Source organism: Lepisma saccharinum, chromosome 25 (genome assembly GCF_977018435.1).
Source record: "Lepisma saccharinum chromosome 25, izLepSacc3.1, whole genome shotgun sequence".
Taxonomy (NCBI): domain Eukaryota; kingdom Metazoa; phylum Arthropoda; class Insecta; order Zygentoma; family Lepismatidae; genus Lepisma; species Lepisma saccharinum.
In genome coordinates, this window is record NC_139253.1 from 20,043,530 (window position 1) to 20,063,715 (window position 20,186).

A 20,186-nucleotide genomic window follows, 5' to 3' on the forward strand; every position below is an offset into this window, starting at 1 on the left:
AATTACTAATCAGAGAGATTTTTCTACAATGGCTACTTTGAACTGGAATTATATAGAATGTAAATCAAGAAGCTTGAAAGAAAATCAACCCAGAACCTATTGTTTACAAGCTGATTGAGCATAAGGGACTTCACAGTAGAATAGTGGCTAGCATTGTCACGCTGTTACCAAGGAGACCAGGGTTAATTTTCTATTGGAGGCATATTGTACAATGGTTTGATTCATGGGCATCAAACCAGGCCGTTGACCCCCTCTCCCTCGTTCCCCTGCATCCTTCATAACAAGTTACAAAAAGAAGAAACATTTTTATTTTTATTCTTCATAGCAGTTAGTTTTTGAGCATAATAATGTAAGCAAAAACTGCCTTAGATCGAAAATATTGCATCTAAATTCCAGGAACCAAGTTATGTTTTTACATAATCTACCGTTTAATCCAAAGAATAAATGGATTCACAGTTTCCAAAATTAAAAAAAAAATGAGGGTTTTATGTGATAGGTCACACAGGTCTTTATGAGTAAAATTTTCCCCCAAATTTTAAAGCTCTTTTCCTTGAACGAGGTGTGCAAAAATTTCCGTATTAGGAAATATAATAAAACTATACATTTCAATACATTAACTGTGTGAAATGTAAAAAAAATGAAAACAGCTGTGCTGGATATTCACTCATCTGGCAAATCTAGTAGAAAAAAAGTCTCTCCAAGAATATAATAATAATAAACACTATAATTATTGAAATAATTCTTGAAGCTTTCCCGGCGGCGAATAATAAGAGTTTTTCTGCGATATCAGCCAGGTGATATCCGGATAGCCTTCCGAGCTTTCGACAGCTAACTTGACTTCAATCCCAAGTTGAGGGTGGCATTAGCTCTCGAAAGCTCGGAAGCTTATCCGGAAATCACCTGGCTGATATCCCGAGAAAACCTCTTTATTACGATAAGTATTACTATTTCTACTATTTGCGTTTTATAATTGGCGTGACCCCTCCCCCTACAAAAAAAATCTGGCAACCCCATGGATCCCGCTGTAAATCCAATTCAAACAAATTTTGCCACACTTTGCTTCGTCGAGAAAGTCGCAATGTTTAACGTTTGAAAGTGGTTGTATTGACCGAATGGATAAGTACGCAGTCGATAGCTCGACAATGTTTGTCCTTAGTGTTAGCTCTAACCACACTGGCATTGTTGTTTGTATTCAATGGGAAGTACCAGCAGGCTCTTCTTTGAAAGTTGGAGTGAAGGTTGCCGCCCACTACCATTTTACAGTTACGTTTCTTCCTTAGAGCGTTCAACTCGATATTTGAGGATGATACAGCGTCATTCACTTCATGAACGTAATCATAGGGAAATACGTGTAGCTACACGCGTGGCTATATTTAGAAACGAGACGTTTTATAACACCAAACTGAAGTTAGCAAGTAGTTTTTCTCCTGTACATTGAACTGTATCGTAAAATTAAAGGAACTCCCAGAGTCCACTCATGAGAGCAGTGGCATGACCAGGATTTTCGAAAGGGGGAGGGGCGGGGGTAAGTATACTTGATTTTAGTAGCCAGACCTAACACAGGTCCAAAGGGCGGGAGTCATAACCCCCACCAACCCCTCCCTCATTGGACACGCCACTGCATGAGAATCTAGGCGAACCTAGATAAGCAGAGGTTTCGACAAAAACAATACCCTCTCTGAGAACCGAATCCAGATTATGTGCCCCTACTCTTCCGATTTCTTTGGACAAATAGTTCGTGTACTTCTCTGTTGTCGTTTTCTTCATAACCCTTTCATCATTTTGACTTCGATAAACATCCATGGCTTAGGATTCAAACCCGATAACCCTCCTTTCGCTGACCACTCCGCCATCGAGGTTGACTCCGATTAGTTCTAAGTGATCTATAAAATTTGTTTATACAAGGGTCAATCAAAAAGTCTCCGGAAATATTGCAACTCTTTTCTGTTCACCTTCTAAGTAACTTGCTCCATGGATCATGCGGAAGGCTTCTTTTCGAATATTCCACAATTCGGTCGTTACTCTCTATTTCATGTCCTCCATGGTTGCCTTGAGGCCCATTTTCAGAGTAGGGAACAGACAAAAATAGATCAGAGCGAGATCCGGAGAGTACGGTGGTTGGGCGATGAGCGGAATGCCTTTTCTCTGCTAAGAATTTCTGCACAAGTGATCTAATCCGTTGTCAGCTGCGTCGAAGTACGTGTGTCTTGTATACTTCACACTGGTACATCTCAACTTCAAATCTTCGCATGAAAGTATTCGTGAGAGATCAACTTCTTGTTCAATTCCTCGATGGTCATTTTTTGATCCAGAAAATATGAGGGATGGTAGGCCATCTCCTAAGACATGACGCCCAACCCTGTGGCCGAGTGATTAGCACATCGCGCTGCGACGCCAAGGGTCCCGGGTTCGAATCCCGGTCGGGCTTGGTTCTTTGTGAATGTCTATTCATCAATTTCATCATTTCATCACTCATCCCCATCTTCGCAAATTAGCCAAGAGGCACAAAACGCGAAGTAAAATAAACTAAATCAAATCAAAAATCAAATCCTAAGACATGACGGCATGATGAAAACAGGATTAGTAAAGAGAACAGAAGGGGAAAACCACATCGGTGGACACCGGATGGAGTATACCAAACAAATCGCTAAGCAAGTGAATTGCGAAAGCTACTTAGAAGTAAATAGATTAGCTGAAGACAGGAAAAAGTAGGAAATGCAACAAAGAAGAGCATATTATTAACCAGTTCCACACTTTTCGGTAAACTGAAGGCGGGGAAACAAGTAACAAAAGAATAATGAAATCAGTGTTTGGAAGTAACTAGTTACAAGTAGCTGTGACTTTAACAGAGTAACTTTTTTGTACTAGAAATGACGTTATCAACACTTATTTTACGACACTTAAATTGTTAATTTCAAAATTTGTAACGTGGGGGAAGAGCTCGATTTGGCAGCTCCGTTTCCAACTACGTGTCTTCTCTGGATGCTAAGGTGAAATGATTTTCGTGAAATCGTCTAAGGCAGGAGTGAGGTTAGATTACTTGCCTGAAATTAAAAAGTAAACACGTTTCAAATTCAGAAACATTTGATGTGTAAAAAGTACTAAATAAGCACATATTTGGAACAATCGTATCATTTCAGTGAAAATATTGGAACATTTTGCGGCGCCCATGGAAGACAGCCACGACGCCCCAGGGCGCCGCGGCGCACACTTTGGGAACCACTGGCCCAAGGCAAGGAAGCTAGGCTTCGTTGTATGCTAAACTCGGAACATTTACGCTTTTTTACAATTCGTTATTTCTAATTGCACACGGAGGGTCCAGTGTTTTGGGTACTTTGCTACATTCAGAAACAGATGCAAGTGGAATTGATTCCACCACATTCAAAGTACCGTGTCCGGCACATGGAACGATTTTTCGAATTAAAGTCATTCAAGCAATCATTACAGTTAATGATAATTGGTTTATGTAATTTGTTCGCAAGAAAAATTCCAGTAGAAAGTAACTATAAAAGTAACCATGTCTTTTCTAGCACCAGTAACCGTAACTCAATTACTTTTAAAAAGTAACTTTCCGAACACTGTATGCAATTCGTATGGAAATCAGGGGGGTAGTATAAATGGCAAAACGTTTGAGGAAACCTACTTCACCATTGGACACTTAAAAAATCAGAAGAAGCGAACTTAGCTGTAGTGAAGAGACTAAAGAGCTATGTTGCATAACGTATATCAGTGGTTCCCAAACTGTGGTGCGCGTACCCCCAGGGCAGGCACGTATCTAGAAATATGTTTCGGGGGGGGGGGGCGAACCAAGTGTTTCAGGAATAATTGATAGATTGATTGATTTAGTTTATTTTACTTCGCGTTTTGTGCCTCTTGGCTAATTTGCGAAGATGGATATGAGTGATGAAATGATGAAATTGATGAATGGACATTCACAAACAACCAAGCCCGAGCGGGATTCGAACCCAGAACCCTTGGCGTCGCAGCGCGATGTGCCTCAGGAATAATAATAATGTATACGTTAAAATAATTATATTAAATCAAATTAATACTAATTACAATACATAAATTAATATTATATTATTATTACACGGATAGGTAAAAAGACTGTATAAGAATATAGATATAACAGCGCATATTCATTACGTAGCTTATCTGTAGTTAAGATCGGAATAATTTACATAAAAGCAAGTGCCCTGGCAATGAATTAATGTCAAATAGATGAATAATTGAATATTTATCGAATAACAAATATGATGTTACATGTAGTTGGAGAAAAGTAAGTTTCTGATTAATATCTTATGCATATTATTTTGAGTAGTAGTGTACATAAATATTCTTTGTAATGTCATTCAAAGCCGTATGATCCCAATATAATCCTTGTCTTCCAATAAGTTCAGAGGAAATTATACAACAAATGCTAAACGAGTACATTTTCATTATTTAATTTTCATATTTAATAAGTCTTTCGGGTGGGGGAGGGGGGTCCGGACCCCCTAAATACGTCTTTTTCGTTCTTTAAAGCCGTATGATTCCAATATAATTCTTGTCTTCCAATAAGTTCAGAGTAAATTATACAACAAATGCTAAACGAGTACATTTTCATTATTTCATTTTCGTACCTAATAAGTCTTTCGGGTAGGGGGGGGGGGGTCAGGACCCCCGAAATACGTCCTTCATGTCCTTCAAAGCCGTATGATCCCAATATAATCCTTGTCTTACAATAAGTTCAGAGGAAATTATATAACAACGGCTAAACGAATAAATATTTCATTATTTAATTTTAATACTTGATAAGTCTTTCTGGGGGGTCCGGACCCCCTAAATACGTCCTTGCCCCAGGGGTACATGAACGACTTGAAGAGGGTATGCGATCAGCTTGGAAGAGAAATGTCGAGAATACCCACACAACATTTTTGCTGCAGGTATGTAGAGCAGACTTCCAATGATTTCTGGACGTGAGACATTTTTCTGCAGTAGATGATTACACTGCGAAATCCAGTTTCAAGATAACATCTTTCACAGACTTATGGTTGCAAAAAGTAGACAATTTTCCTCATATTGTTGGCCGCACAATAAAGTTTTTGATCCACTACCAGAAGCGTGCGGTAAGGAAAGGCGGGACAAGCGCCGCTTGTGTTGTTTTTTAAAACACTTTTGATATCTTAAGTTCGTGTTTTTCAATGCCTTTATACACATTAAAATGGAATTCATTTACTATAAGATATTTACATTGCAGAATTTTCATTTCCTCTATTTTCTGTTCTTTTGGTTTGAAACATAAACCGGCTACACCCTTGACGACGCTGGGCGATGCGGTACGACTGACCGCGTTAGAAAAAAAGGACTGCTCACCTTTCTTCCCACTTTTCGAGTGACTTATGCAGTTCTTGCATGGACACTGTCCATCCCCGTTTACGAAGGAAAAAGGCCGAGGGCAAGCAACACCAAGACCGCATCTGTCTTTGGCAAGGGTGTTGGATAGAATTCGTCCACACTGGCCACAAGTGTTGCTAACTTCCAGAATTTTCTGTGCATCCGTTGCACCACCTAACGCGGTACGATTTCATGTTTGAAACTCTATAGTAATCAACAAATTGCATTATGAAGTTAGCCAGTGATCACCAGTCGTATGCTATTTATAAGAAATAAGTAAGAAACCGAAACCCGTCCGTTTATTTAAGATCGAAACTTTATGCTAATAGGATGTTTATTATTTTCAGGATTAAAAAAGAACGTAATTTAATTTACAGTTGCCCTCAAATATAAACTAAATCATTATTTTCTTCATGGTTGAAATTTACAAGTTTATATCGAGAGGCTGTTTTTCTTCTTTATAAACCGTACAGCGAAGATTTGATTTTACGGTATGTATGCACTTCACACACTCAAGCCCGATACTTCACCATTATGCACATTATTGTAAGTAGGGATGTGTGTAGGCCTATATTATATTTGAAATTGTTATAATTTACCGAAACGAAAAATTAATCCATCGCTTGCCTATCACGAAAGGTCACGGCACGCCCCTGTCTATTACATACTTATGTAATTGTAAGAGTGTTTTTTTTATCCATGCTGAACTAACAAAACAAGAACTGAAATAGACTAAATTTGGAGCCGAATCTCCGCTTGAAAGTTTCAAGTGCACAACCAGACATCCTTCTCACTAGAAACTCTGAGGATTTACAATAAAAACTCCAAAATTATGCTTGACAGTTTGTTTACAAACTTATTTTTGTTCTTTACTTTTTTCATAACTATGGAAGAAATATATGAAAATTAAAGTTTTTTGTAAACTTCTTAACAAGCATGTGTTTCACATTTTTATTTTTGTAACTAATCATTAAGATTGTAAACGTAGGAACACCCAATAGAATAATAAACGTAGGATTCTAATGTTTATTTGTTTACCATCTTTTCACATACAGCCCGCCATTTTGCTTTGTTGCAGATACACGCCTTCAACATGTAAGAAAAGTCCCACCAATCAGACAACCAAAAAAAATTCCCCAAAATCCACTATTCGGTGAAAACCTATTGGGGGGTACATTAGGCGTTTAGTTATGACTAAAGGGTACAGTGTGAAAAAAGTTTGAGAACCGCTGACGTACAGTATGTAACATTCTTATTCGTACACACGGATATTCGAAGAAAATGCTTTAATATCTGAAAGGAAATACACTCTTTTGAAATTGTTTCTTTACTATTCAATAACTAATATCATTAGGAACATAAAATCTTACCCAAATTCTGTATAACCCATGACAATAATAAATTAAATGAAACTGAAAGAGAAACATGCCATTTTTTGTACAACTTTTCTATTCGTAAACTTAATAATATAAGAAAAAGTATGTTCAGAGCAAATTGACTGACAGTTCTAATACTTTGATGCGTATCCTTTGGCTTTAATTACTGCTTGACACCTGTTCTTCATAGAATTAACCAGTTCCCGACATGTTTCAGAGCTTATTTTATTCCACTCGGCTTGCACAACAGTTTTCAACTCTTGTTTGGACTTGACGCCTGCTTTATGGACTCGCCTCTTCAAAATTACCCATAAATGCTCAATGGGATTTAAGTCTGGACTTTGAACTGGTGTTTGTAGTAGTTTGGGCACTTTCCATTTTAGCCAGTTCATGTTAACTCGCGCCTTATGCTTACTGTCATTGTCTTGTTGGAATCTGTAGATAGGCGGCATGTCCATTTTTTGGGCACTCTGCTTTACATTGTTCTTCAATATGTCCAAATAGACATATGCATCCATGATACCATCAATAAAGTGAATGGTACCAACACCTTTGGACGACATACAGCCCAAAATCATTAATGATCCACCACTGTTGGAACTGTGTTAATGTGACCATTGTCTTTATTTGATTTTCTCCAGACCCTATTTATCCCATCTGACCCGTATATATTAATTTTAGACTCATCTGACCATATGACACTATCCCAAAATTCCTGGTCCTTGTGGATGTGCTCTTTCGCGAATGAAAGTCTATTCCTGCGATTCACCTTATTTACATACGGCCTCTTTCGTGGTATTCTGCCATGATATCCATGCTTCCACAAGGCACGTCGAACAGTTTGATCGGACATCATCTTGCCAGCAACATTTTCTACTAACGATCGTAACTGAGGAACACTTAGTCGGTTTTTTTTTTCGCACTCATTTTAAAATAAAGCGTTCATCACGTTTATTCAACTGTCTCACTTTTGGTTTTCTCGGCACATTCTGTGCTGAACCTTCCTCTCTAAATTTGTTTACTATGTATTGAACTGTGGAGTGTGATTTATTGACTGTTTGTCCAATTTTTCTTAACGAATAACCTCTAAGGACCAAATTTATAATAACATCCTTCAGATCGGAACTAAGTTCCTTCACCTTGCCCATTTCGAACACGCTGATAGATAGACGATAGGCCTACAACAATACCTACGCCAGCATTCCGCTTGACGGGAAGCGCGCCTGCATGTTCAAACTTGTTACAAAGTTGCAAACTGCACGAAATCGCCCGACTAGCGGTGGCGCTGTATGCGAGGAAGATTGAAACTCTTGCCTGTACGAATAACAATGTTGCATGAAACACCGTGTTTTTCTCTTTTCACACAAATTATATGCTCTGTTTATACACTTTGAACATACATTTTATTGACATTTGTTGGTGAAACCTTCATTAACATAAATTTCCAGGTACATATGAAAATTATTATATTTACTAATAGATATGACATTTTTTCCTCGGAAATTCTATGTGTACGAATAACAATGTTACATACTGTATATCATTTTTGCTTTGGATACCCTACGGTGTGGAGGTGAGCGGTGTTTGAGCGTGAATATGCAATAGGAATGTAAAGTAGAAGAATATTTTTTTCCCCAAGCGTGGGGAGAATTCTATTCACGCCCGGGTGCTGAAATTTCTAGCTACGGGTCTTGTCTTTCCTTGTAGGTTGTAATGATTCCACTGGAAGTCAGTGGAGTTCGTACACCCAACGGCGAAAGAAACAGTAGGCGAATTGTCCACCACCATTTTCATTCGGTCTGAATTACACAATGTGTTGACAATGAATTGAAATAAAGACGTCAATTAGCAGAGAACAATGCCTGCTTCGAACCAACATAGTTTCATTCCTTAAAACAACACAGGATGCAGAAGAAAAAAGTAATGAAAACAGCGGTTGACAATTTGCCTACCATCATTATCTTTGCCGTTGACTGTACAACACAGAAGCGTCCGTGACTGTACAAAGGCAGCGAGTACTGCAAATTTATGTACTGTTTCTTTCGCCTCGATCAGTTGAAATGTGACAAAAATTACACTGTAAGCCCTTTACATGCAAAAATTACAGGGTAGACAGTTCCTATCTTGTCTCTTCAAGATTGTCGCCACTGATGCTCTGTGTTAAAATTATGAAACGTGGCAGAGAGAGGAACTGGTGTACCCACGCATGCAGGAAACCGCCACATTAATTCAAGGCAGATTCCTGGCGCGTGCAGCGCAAGTTACTTCGTTACTGACGACAATGTGACCATATGTGGGGGTCAATCACGTGCGAATGCTTCATTGCCAACGGATGAATCGATGTGTACGCCGTAAATTAAAGAGGCAATATTATTCAAACAAGTTAAGCTTACATCTAGGCAGGCAATCGGTGTTCAAGTTTGCAACCATGTGAGCTCGTAGAAGGGATCACCTCTCCTGTGGAATGTGGAAAAATTGGTAATTCTTCGATTGTCTTATTTTTGGATTCCTTTTCCCAGTGGAGTGGCAAGAGAGTTTTGCTTTGGAAGGAGGGGATTTTTTCTGGTGGGTTCTGCTTCCGTGGACGTGGCTGCGAGGATTATTTTTTCTGTTCCTTTATTCTCTGCTTCTCAATCCACCTTCTTTCTTCCTTCTTCTCGTGTTTCTCTGAACTTCTTTCTTTTTCTTCCTCTAGCGTTCACTCCCCTCACTTTTTTCTTCTTGTGTTTAGCTATTTTTCTTTCTCTCTTTCTTTCTCTGGCACTCAATCCTCGCTCTCTCTCTCTCTCTTTCTTTCTTCTTCCTTTGTTTCTCTGATTTTTCTTTTATTTTTTTGTGTCTCTGGTTCTCAATCCCCTTTCTCTTTCTTTCTCCTTCCTGTGTCACACTGTATTGTTATCTCCAGTGGCGTATACTGAGTCCAATATCTGGGCTATCTAACTATGTCACGTGGTCCCAGGCTATGAATAGAAATAAATTTACCAACTCCTAAGAAATCAGGTTGCCAACTCATAAGAAATCAGGTTGCCAATTCATAAGAAATCAGGTTGCCAACTCGTAAGAAATCAGGTTGCCAACTCATAAGAAATCAGGTTGCCAACTCATAAGAAATCAGGTTGCCAACTCATAAGAAAGCAGGTTGCCAACTCATAATAAATCAGGTTGATAACTCATAAGAAAGCAGGTTGCCAACTCATAAGAAATCAGGTTACCAACTCATAGGAAATCAGGCTGCCAACCCATAAGAAATCAGGTTGCCAACTCCAGAATCATCATCATCATCTCACTGATATGAATAATATAATTTACAATTTCTGATCGGTTTTTTCTCCTGAATTTTATTCTCTAGACTTCAGGCTTCGCAGATAGCCTAACTAGCCTAGAATGTACGCTCCTGGTTATCTCTTCCTCTCTCTCAAGAACAGGCCGGAGAGAGAAAAGAGGAAAAACAGAAAAAGAGAAAGAATCTGGATAGATAGGAAGAGAAAGAGAGAGAGAGAGCACGTAATATTCCTGCTCTCACGTGGACCATTTGGGTGAGCTATTTCATGGTGGGCTAGAGTCCTCCCTCGCCCTTCCAGTTCCTATTTCTTTTTGCTTTTTTGTACTCTCTCCCTCTCGTTGATTGCGCAGTGGTAGCGTCGTCGCCTTGTAACCAAGGGGTCCCGGGGTTCGATAACCGGTCGAAGCTCATAGTGGTTCGGATCCCACTTTAAACTGTAGATGCAGTCGGGATTAGCCTTACTGTGCATAAAGTGGACATCTCAGCATAGTAATTTATAAAATGACTACGCCGAAGAGGAGCTTATCGATGAGATTTTTACTATTGAGAAGAAACGTCCTTTTCTTGCTTTTGAAATACTGTATGCTATTTATCATGTGAACATGCAAAGGAAGGATATCATGCCAAGATGAAATTCATACCCTCGAGTAACTATCGTACTGGCATCATTATTTAATTTCAATTTTAAGTTTTCGTCGATATAGCCATAATATGAACATAGATACATTAAATCGCCATCTTGATTAATATTTCGAAAGAGTGAAGTGCCCCAAGGCCATGGGGTTTTATCCTGGTGCAATTTTTGCTGTCCCCTACCGAGCTCCTCTTGGGAAATCGAGATAGAGCTGTATTTATCCACAAACCCACAATTTCTTTTTCCAGAAAGTCCTTATTCAAGATTATTTTGGCACCCTAAAATTGAATATATTCCGGAGGCAAATCAATTAGATAGGGCAAATAATGTATTCCAAAATGAGCCGTAATTTTCGAAACCGTGACTTGAAATTTCCTCATTGCAATACTACGTCATCCAGAAGGATTGTGTAAAAGATGAAATATGGTGTGGTTGGTAGGATAAATAAATTGGGCGCAGGACGCAAAATGATGTAGCTGGAAAGAACTCCTTAGCTTGGGACATTTCTAGCTTTCCTTTTTGTTGTTTCTGTTTGACGGTCGGTGCCTTTGAAGTTTGCGCCTCTCTCGGGTAGGGGAAGTAGAACAGGAGAATGGCAAGGTCAGAAATAATGACTTGCTGTAGCGGAAGTGTGACATACTCGTTAAATGGAAGCACAGCAGAGAAAGTGTTCATACGTCAGCCGTGTGGTCTTTCCCAAGGCGAGCTTCCAAGTAAGGGGTCTTGGGTTCGAGTTTTAATTTAGGCACGGATGATCTGTACTTATTTAACGCGCCGCTTTCTTGTACTTGTAGATCAATAGCGGTGGCAGAGATGCCGGCTTTGCCCTTCCCTAAGACGAGCTTTGTAACTTTTTCCTCTAGTTTCCAGTACGTAAAATACAGTTAACGGAAGTTAGAATGGGTGCCAAAACTGGTCTCACACGTCCGCCTAATCGCCGCCGCTGTTTAACGGCAATTCAGTGATCAAAACGACACCGTTAAAATGAAAGAAAAACCGAATAGGCTAATTGAATTTTTAATAATACTATGTAGTTACATCTTGCCTATGCTACGATTAATACAAACCACCAATATTGACTGCAAGCGCGCGCGCCCCCACACACACAAAAACACAGACAAACCACATCTCTCTCTCTCTCTCTCTCTCTCACCCACACACACGCAGATATATATATATATATATATATATATATATATATATATATATATACGCCTCCCAGATGTCACAGCGGTAGCGTCGTCGCCTTGTAATCAAGGGGTCCCGGGTTCGATACCCGGTGGAGGCACATAGTGGTTCGGATCCCACTTTAAGCTGTGGGCCAGTCCCGATTAGCCTTACTGTGCATAAAGTGGACTTAAAACACCAACTCAATATACATAGGCTACATTGCAACATTATTAAATGAATACTATGCAAATGTTGCGAAAATGTACTCCACCCCCAACACTAGTACCAGTCACAACACAAACAACTTAAAGAAACTAGGAACGTGCACCAAAACAATGTACTTGCATTCAGCAACTACTATGGAGGTTGAAAAAATCGTACAGAAACTCAGACCTACTTGGTCGTGTAGTGTAGATGAAATCCCCACTTATATTGTCAAACAATGCAAAGAATATATTGTAATCCCACTGTGCCACATAATCAATTTGTCCTTCACCACAGGAGTTTTTCCACAAAAGCTGAAGGAAGCAAAAGTAATTCCAATATACAAGAAAGGAGATAGAAACAACTTAACCAACTACAGACCAATATCTCTCCTCTCCCCATTCTCGAAAATTTTAGAAGCTACCATGAACAATCGAATTGTATCATTTTTAGAAAAACAACAACTTATTTCAAATACTCAGCATGGCTTCCGCAAAGGGAAATCAACTGAATCTGCTGTGTTTCAATATTTGGAATATATAAGAGAAACATTAGACAAAACGGGACTCTTTCTAGATTTAACAAAAGCCTTCGACCTAGTACCCCATGAAAAACTATTACAAAAAATAAAACATTATGGCATAAGAGGCATCACACATGATTGGCTCACATCCTATCTTAGCAATCGTATGCAAATAGTCGAGATTATCCACAGAAAGGATGACGGTGTGCAATCTAGCTTTGTCTCAAAACCCTGCACAATATCAAGTGGAGTTCCACAAGGTTCTATTATTGGACCATTACTCTTCTTAATATATATTAATGATTTACCAATAAATTTAAATTCAGCAAAAACGACTCTTTATGCAGATGATACAAGTGTAGCCATCACCGGTGGTAAGGAACAAACCTTAACTCTAATATCAAGCAGGTAACAATCAAACTCAGCAAATGGTTTTCTGACAATAATTTAGTATTAAACAGCAGCAAAACTGTGGCTGTCAATTTCCATCACACAAGGAATAAAATGATAAATGAACCAAATGCTACATTAGATAATATGACAGTAAATCACGTTAAAACAGTCAAATTCCTGGGAGTATGGATTCATGAAAGCTTAAAATGGGACCCACACATAGATCACCTTTCCGCAAAACTAGGTAAAATTATATTTGCCATTAATACACTAAAAACAATATCAAACCTAGAAACATTGAAAATACTATATTACACCATGTTTCAATCTTTATTAACATACGGTATAATCTTCTGGGGAAATTTCACTAATAGTAATAAAATTTTTGTGCTGCAAAAGAAAATTGTCAGAATAATAGCAGGAGCTAAGAGAAATACACCCTGCAGAAGACTGTTTAAAAATTTAGGCATATTACCCTCACCATGCTTGTATATACTTCATCTGCTGATGTATGTAAAAACTGACTTAGATTCCTTCAAATGTAACAACTCCTCACATAAATATTATACAAGGAATGGCAGCAACCTCACAATACCATCACACAACACCACATTATTTGAGAAAGGACCTAAATACATGGCTGTTCACTGTTTCAATAACCTTCCAAGTGACATAAAAATAATACAATCAGCTACCTCATATAAAAAGCATGTAAAAAAATACCTATTAGATCATTGTTTTTATTCTGTTAAAGAGTACCTGACAATAAATTGCAAATTGTAACATCGTAAATGAACTCCTAGGACATGTATAAGCATGTATTGAATTTTATCACAGACAAAAAAGGAATATCGAATGTGTGGGGAAAGTACGTTGAAGAGCTCTACCAGAAAGAGAATCGCCCAGACAGTCTGAATGTAGAAAATGAAGACGACGTGCCTGACGATGAGAAAGGATACTATATCCTGAATGAAGAATTTGAGCAAGCACTCAAAGAAATGAGGAATGGGAAAGCAACGGGCACTGATGAAATTCCTGTTGAACTTATCAAATGCCTGGGAGATGGAAAAAGAGAAATACTGCACTTATGCAATGAAATCTATGAGAAAGGGGATTGGCCACAAGATTTCACGGAGACTGTTTTGGTACCTCTGCAGAAGAAAAGCAATGCCAGAAAATGTTCTGAGTACAGGACAATCAGTTTGATATCTCACTCGGCAAAAATTCTTCTAAGAATTCTGAACAGACGCCTATACTCGAAGGTCAGTGGCGAGTTAGAGGAAGAACAGTTTGGTTTCAGGAAAGGAAGAGGTACAAGGGATGCAATTGGTTTACTGAGGACCATTGGGGAAAGATATTTAGAGAAAGGAAAGGAGGTGTTTGTAGTATTTGTAGACCTGGAGAAAGCCTTTGATAGAGTGAATTGGGTTAAACTTTTAGAAATTCTGAAGAAAATTGGTGTAGATTGGAAAGAGAGAAGACTTCTAAGCAACTTATACATGAATCAACGAGTTAAAGTGAGAACAGGAGACGAAATGACAGAAGGCTGTGAAATTGGAAGAGGTGTACGACAAGGATGCAGCCTATCGCCTACTTTGTTTAATATTTATTTAGAAGATATAGTGAAAACTTGTTTCCAGGGCACAGGAGGTGTCAAATTAGGAGGAAGAAGAATAAACTGCATAAGATTTGCTGATGACATGGCATTATTCGCTGAGGATGAAATAACCATAAATAGTATGTTAGAAGAGTTAAACAGCAGCTGTGAGCAGTATGGGATGAAGATTAATGTAAAGAAGACAAAGGCAATGGTTATAGGACGGAAACCAAGGAATATTAATGTGAGAGCAAACAGTGAAAGAATCCAGCAAGTGGATAGCTTCAAGTACCTCGGATGCACTATAAGCAGTGACATGAGCTGCAACCAAGAAGTGAAAATGAGAATCGCAATAGCAAAAGAAGCTTTCAATAGAAGAAAAAATGTTTTTTGTGGACCCATGGACATAGGTCTAAGGAAGAGATTAGTGAAATGTTTTGTGTGGAGTGTAGCACTATATGGTGCAGAAACCTGGACGTTGAGAAGAAATGAAGAGAAACGACTCGAAGCTTTTGAAATGTGGACATGGCGAAAAATGGAGCGTGTAAAATGGACGGACAAGGTAAGAAACGAAGCCGTACTGAAAAGAGTTGGTGAAAAAAGATCTATACTGGAGACCATCAAGAAGAGGAAAAGAAACTGGTTAGGACACTGTCTAAGAAGAAACTGCCTGCTAAGAGATGCCTTGGAGGGAATGGTTGAAGGAAGAAAAGTCCGTGGAAGAAAGAGAGATCAGCTTATGGATGATATTAAATTAACTGGGTCGTATGCTATTACGAAGCGTAAGGCAGAGAACAGGGAAAGCTGGAGATTGCAGTGAAAAACCTGCCAATTAGGCAGAAAACAATGAATGAATGAATATGTATGTAAATTACTGTAAACCTTGCAACTAACAGCAAGAACAAGGAGAATCAATTATAATGTAATCAATGTTTTTTAAATGTTATGTATAATATCTTCACACTTGTACCTATTTGAAAATAATTATTAACTGTAATGTGCTGACATGTTCCATACCATGTGTGGAAAACAACCACTGTACAATGGTCAAAGGAATGAAATAAATCATATCATATATCATATCATATCATATATATTCACATATGAATATGGGTGTGTAATAATTACGCAATAGTAAGACTCATGTTGCTTTTAGTGTAGAGTTGGACTTAAAACACCAACTCAAACATATATTTTAGTGTAAAATTTCTACTGGAAATTTTCTGTATTTTAACTTTTTAAAATACAAGGGCCTCGCGGATATAGATTAAGCTGTTGTCGAATTTTCAACCGTGAGTGAGTGGAGGGAGCATGGTCGATGCAGTCACCTGTTTACATACCATGTAATCCTGTCCCTGCATTGTCAAAATGTGTGCTGTTCTTGAACACTTCGTCCTCACATTTTTTCAGTGGCAGAGGTTTGTATCATCATGAAAGAGTAAAATACGCAGCGAAAGTAGAGACGTTTTTGGCAACAAAGCGAGCGAAGCAGAGAAGTTATACATTTGGGTTGGCAACAAGGGAACACTCGGCCACAGGCGAAGGGGAATCGAGATGAGAGAACAAATGAATGTCCACTTTAGTTCGTGAGTTTGCCGGGGTCTCGTCATTTTGGTTGAGCTGTAGCATAGAATAGTTAGGCATACGATTCTATGGCGGTAGTTTGCACAGAGCCTGGTGTTTCTTAACGGTGGCCCTGCGTAATTATCTCGGTAACTTCCAGAGCTATAAAATTTAGCAGAGCGATAGACCTACTAAATAGTACGAGTAGCTCAAGGCAAAGTAAATTTACCCGATGGACCTGTCTGGCTGCGAGACACAACGTGATTTGTTGACATCTCGGAAAATATTAAATGCGATCTGAAATTTCTAAAGTTAAAGATTTTGCAAATTGGTTTAACGTGACATATTTTTTTAAAACTGGTGCGTCCGTTTATTGAAAGGAATAATTTTATTACATATTAAAGTTTCAACACTTAGAGTGCTAATCATGTATATATACGGAGTTCCCGAACTTCTCCAGTGTGCGGATCACGTATATATATGGAGTTGAATTCAAAATTTATTTCAACGGTCATTTGCCGTACATTTATGGAGTTAGCAATCCTGAGTAATGTTAGGACATCGTACTTCCTCATATTGCCACTAGATGGTGGGCAAATGCCTTAACGGTTCTGTTCACGTCGTTGTCTGATAGCGATATGTTTGCTTCCCTGACGGCAATTATGGGGGGCGAGGGGAGCAGTTGCCCCCCAATTTTCGCCACTTTTGCCCCCGCACTATGCTAAATCTTATCTACAAAGGGAAATATACTGTCTTTGCCCCCTAGTTTTGCCACCTTGCCCCCCCCCCCCCAGTTTTGGAACCCAATCGCTGCCACTGCATGTCATATATCTTGTCAACTTTTTAATTTCAGTACATTTCATATAATTTATGATGAAACGTCCAAGGTAACCATGTGGTTATAATGTAACATATCATCTATCAAAATAAAGAGGAAGAATCAAACTTTTCAACAGTGTATGATACATATATTTTAGTTTTTGAGATATCATTTTTTAAAAAGTAGTGAAAATGGTCAGCATTCTTGGGACGGAAAGCGACTTAGAGACCAGCACTCTAAGTGTTAATGAACCAATAAATTACCATAAAAAATTCAATCTGCCTTTGGTAATTCGCGGTGTATTTTCAAATGTGGGAAGTAGCTGCATTGTTCGGAAATCTGCATTGGAACCTTCGTCTCGGATTCTTATCTCGAACATTACACTATACTAGAAGTTGTACGGCTCTACACATTGCGCTTGGTACATACAGGTAGATCGTTTTGCAAAATGTTGTGCGCATTATTACAGGGTGACCCCAAAAAAAGTAATCGAACACACAAGGAACGGTTCTACATTTCGGTTACCATTTTAAGGCCATCCTGTACAATTGTGATATTTTTCGTCAAAAACGTTTGTTTGACACTTGACTAACAAACATAAACTCCTTGATTAATAGAACGATTTCTACAATTACTTGCCGACCTCCGTAACGGAGTGGTTAGAACAGTGCGCTACGCCGGCCGGGGCATGGATGTTCTTCGCGAGTGTCCCTTCATTATATCCCTCATCCTCATCTTCGCGACGAGTGGCAGAAAAGCGAAGGCCTCTCTTTTCTTCGGTTTCCCCTTTTCACCGCCACTTCTCAACGGCGACGAGATAAAATATAGCGAAAGGCGTGAGAAGGAACTGAAAGAAAGCGACTTAAAGGTACTTAAAAAGTAGCACCTCAGCATTCGCCTTGAGTTACTGAGTTAAACCGCGAAGATGACGGATTGCAGGATTTAAATCCACTAGGGGAAGGTGGGGGAATGGCGCTCAGCGGGCAATGGCGCTCACCCCTCTGTAGTCGTTACGGAGGGTGTTATTGAAGAGTAACCCGTGCTAACATCTAGAACCCAGTACTACGAGGCACCAAACAAAAGACTGCAGATGTGGAGTTGACTTTTAAGAAACAGGGTGCGAAAAACGAATTTGTCATATTTTGTTATAAAATTGGGAAGGAAAAAAGTGCAAGGTAAGTAGACGGAACGTTTAAGCTAGTGTCTTGAAAATTTTACAGATATAATAATAGTATCTCCTGTTTATTTCTTAATTATTATAAAGTAAACATTTGAGGTTCTTCATGAGACGAGAAAGAAAGAACATAATATGGCACCTATCGGGTAATGACGCTCACGGTGTTTGTGATGGTTACATGAAGGGTGCAAAGACGTTTCTCATAATAAGCGTCCCATGTGTGCATTTTTGTGCAAAATTGTGCTCAATTTAATTTGTATCTGCATATTAATAAATATAAGTACTTAAAGATATAGTTTCTGTATAGTACAAAAATGGTATTGATTTACTGTTAGGATGAGTACTGAGTGCCATTACCCTACTAATAGGGCAATTGCGCTCACACGCACATTGTTACTTTTTTACGTTTACAGAGATAACTATTAGCGACAGGGAGCAAAGTAATACGCAGAGATGTACTACAAACATTGCTTTTTCAGGCCCACATTTTCTTTTTGTTTTACTGCGTACAGTTTTTGAGATTTTTAAAATCTCCCTTAGGTGGTGGCAATTCCCCCACTTTCCCCTACCTCAACAACTTATACACTCACATAATTCGGGAATATCTATCCTTATGTGGATATGGTAATTTCACTGCCCTACTTATTTATCCACAAACAATGCATCCTTTACAGTTAAATGTTAATACACGTATAGGCAATACATACCCTTTTCCAAATTTATAGGTTCTGACGTTCCCGTCTTTGTCCGCAACAGATTTTGTATAGAAGTAAGAAAAACGATTCATCCTACACTTTGTAACATAAACATATCTAGCCTCGCAAGCACCAAGAGCATGTAAGTCTCTGCGCTCAGACGAATGACACTACGAAATAACACAACCAGTGAAGCTTAGGAATCCGTTCCTCTTGAACCAACGATCTAATTTTGTACTACACAACAATGCGGTTAATTTCGACCGCGCACAAAGCGCTTGGATTGCAGGTAGAGACACTTATCAGAGGCAATCTTGATGCTTGCTTCTACGGGGTAATCCAAAAGTTACGAGTGCGTAACGTCATTTGTTAATAACAGAAAAATCGTAACAAATAATCATATTTTTTCCGGGTGGTTTTCTGTGCTACGCAGTCCCAGAGCTTCTATAAATTAATTTCTGGCACTGGGCAGTGTTTCCAGCTCTACAGGGTGTCCGAAAAGTCCCGCACCATAAGAAAACTCACAGCATTTGTTCAATGTGCTCTCCGTTGAGTTCCACACATGTTTGTAGGCGGAATCGCAAATTGTTGAGCACACGGGGGACATAATCAGGGCCAATGGCTTCGCATACGTCCTTGATTTTTGTGCGAAGATGAGCCATATCGTCCATCTTCACGCTGTACACCAGAGATTTAACATACCCCAGAAAGCATAGTCCATCGGATTCAAATTCGGCAATACCGACCAATAAATATACAACATATATTACAAATATTACAAATTAATTTTTACCATTTTGCCTATGGTATTGGGACTTTTCGGACACCCTGTAGATTATATCCAACTAATTACTATTTCCATACACATCAAGCGTTTAACGCTAGATCTATTGGTTGGGAACCAACAAACCGCTGAGATATTTTTGTGTATATTTTCGTTAAGGGCGTGCCGAATTCGGTGCTACTGATATTTTCAAAGCCCCTCAAAAAGAAAAAAAACTTGTTCATAGAGAACTTTACCCACTTGCTTTAAGTGCCAAAGCTGCTTGAACGTAATTTCACGTTTATTTAGAAGTATGCATAGAAAAGTGTACGTAAATACACATAAGATGCGGACAGTAGTGACGAAAATAATATTTTGCAAACAATCAATTCTTAAAGTTTACATTTTAACATTATTGTACGGTTCTTGAGAAATATTTGCAAAGTGTTTCAAACTAACAATGATGGGCTATGCTAGAAACATTGAGTTGAGTGAATATATTTTACGGTTTTTCAATTGACTGCTTATGTAGTAGTTTAGTAAGTGTAGTGGTTTTATTTTATTGTGTGAATGTATTAAATGGGTTGCTACATTCAAATACTTTAATAAATT

At 38.7% G+C, this 20,186-nt stretch overlaps 1 protein-coding gene across 1 annotated transcript in view; it reads right to left on the minus strand.

Moving 5' to 3' along the window:
• The window catches only part of LOC145978874 (calpain-B-like), a 41,082-nt gene extending 22,130 nt beyond the window's left edge, over positions 1-18,952 (minus strand). The window contains exon 1 of the mRNA XM_083111776.1: positions 18,824-18,952. Within this exon, the coding sequence (XP_082967902.1) occupies positions 18,824-18,903 (80 nt within the window). The 5' untranslated portion in view covers positions 18,904-18,952. The remainder of the gene's footprint in view (positions 1-18,823) is intronic.
• Positions 18,953-20,186: the final 1,234 nt, after the last annotated feature.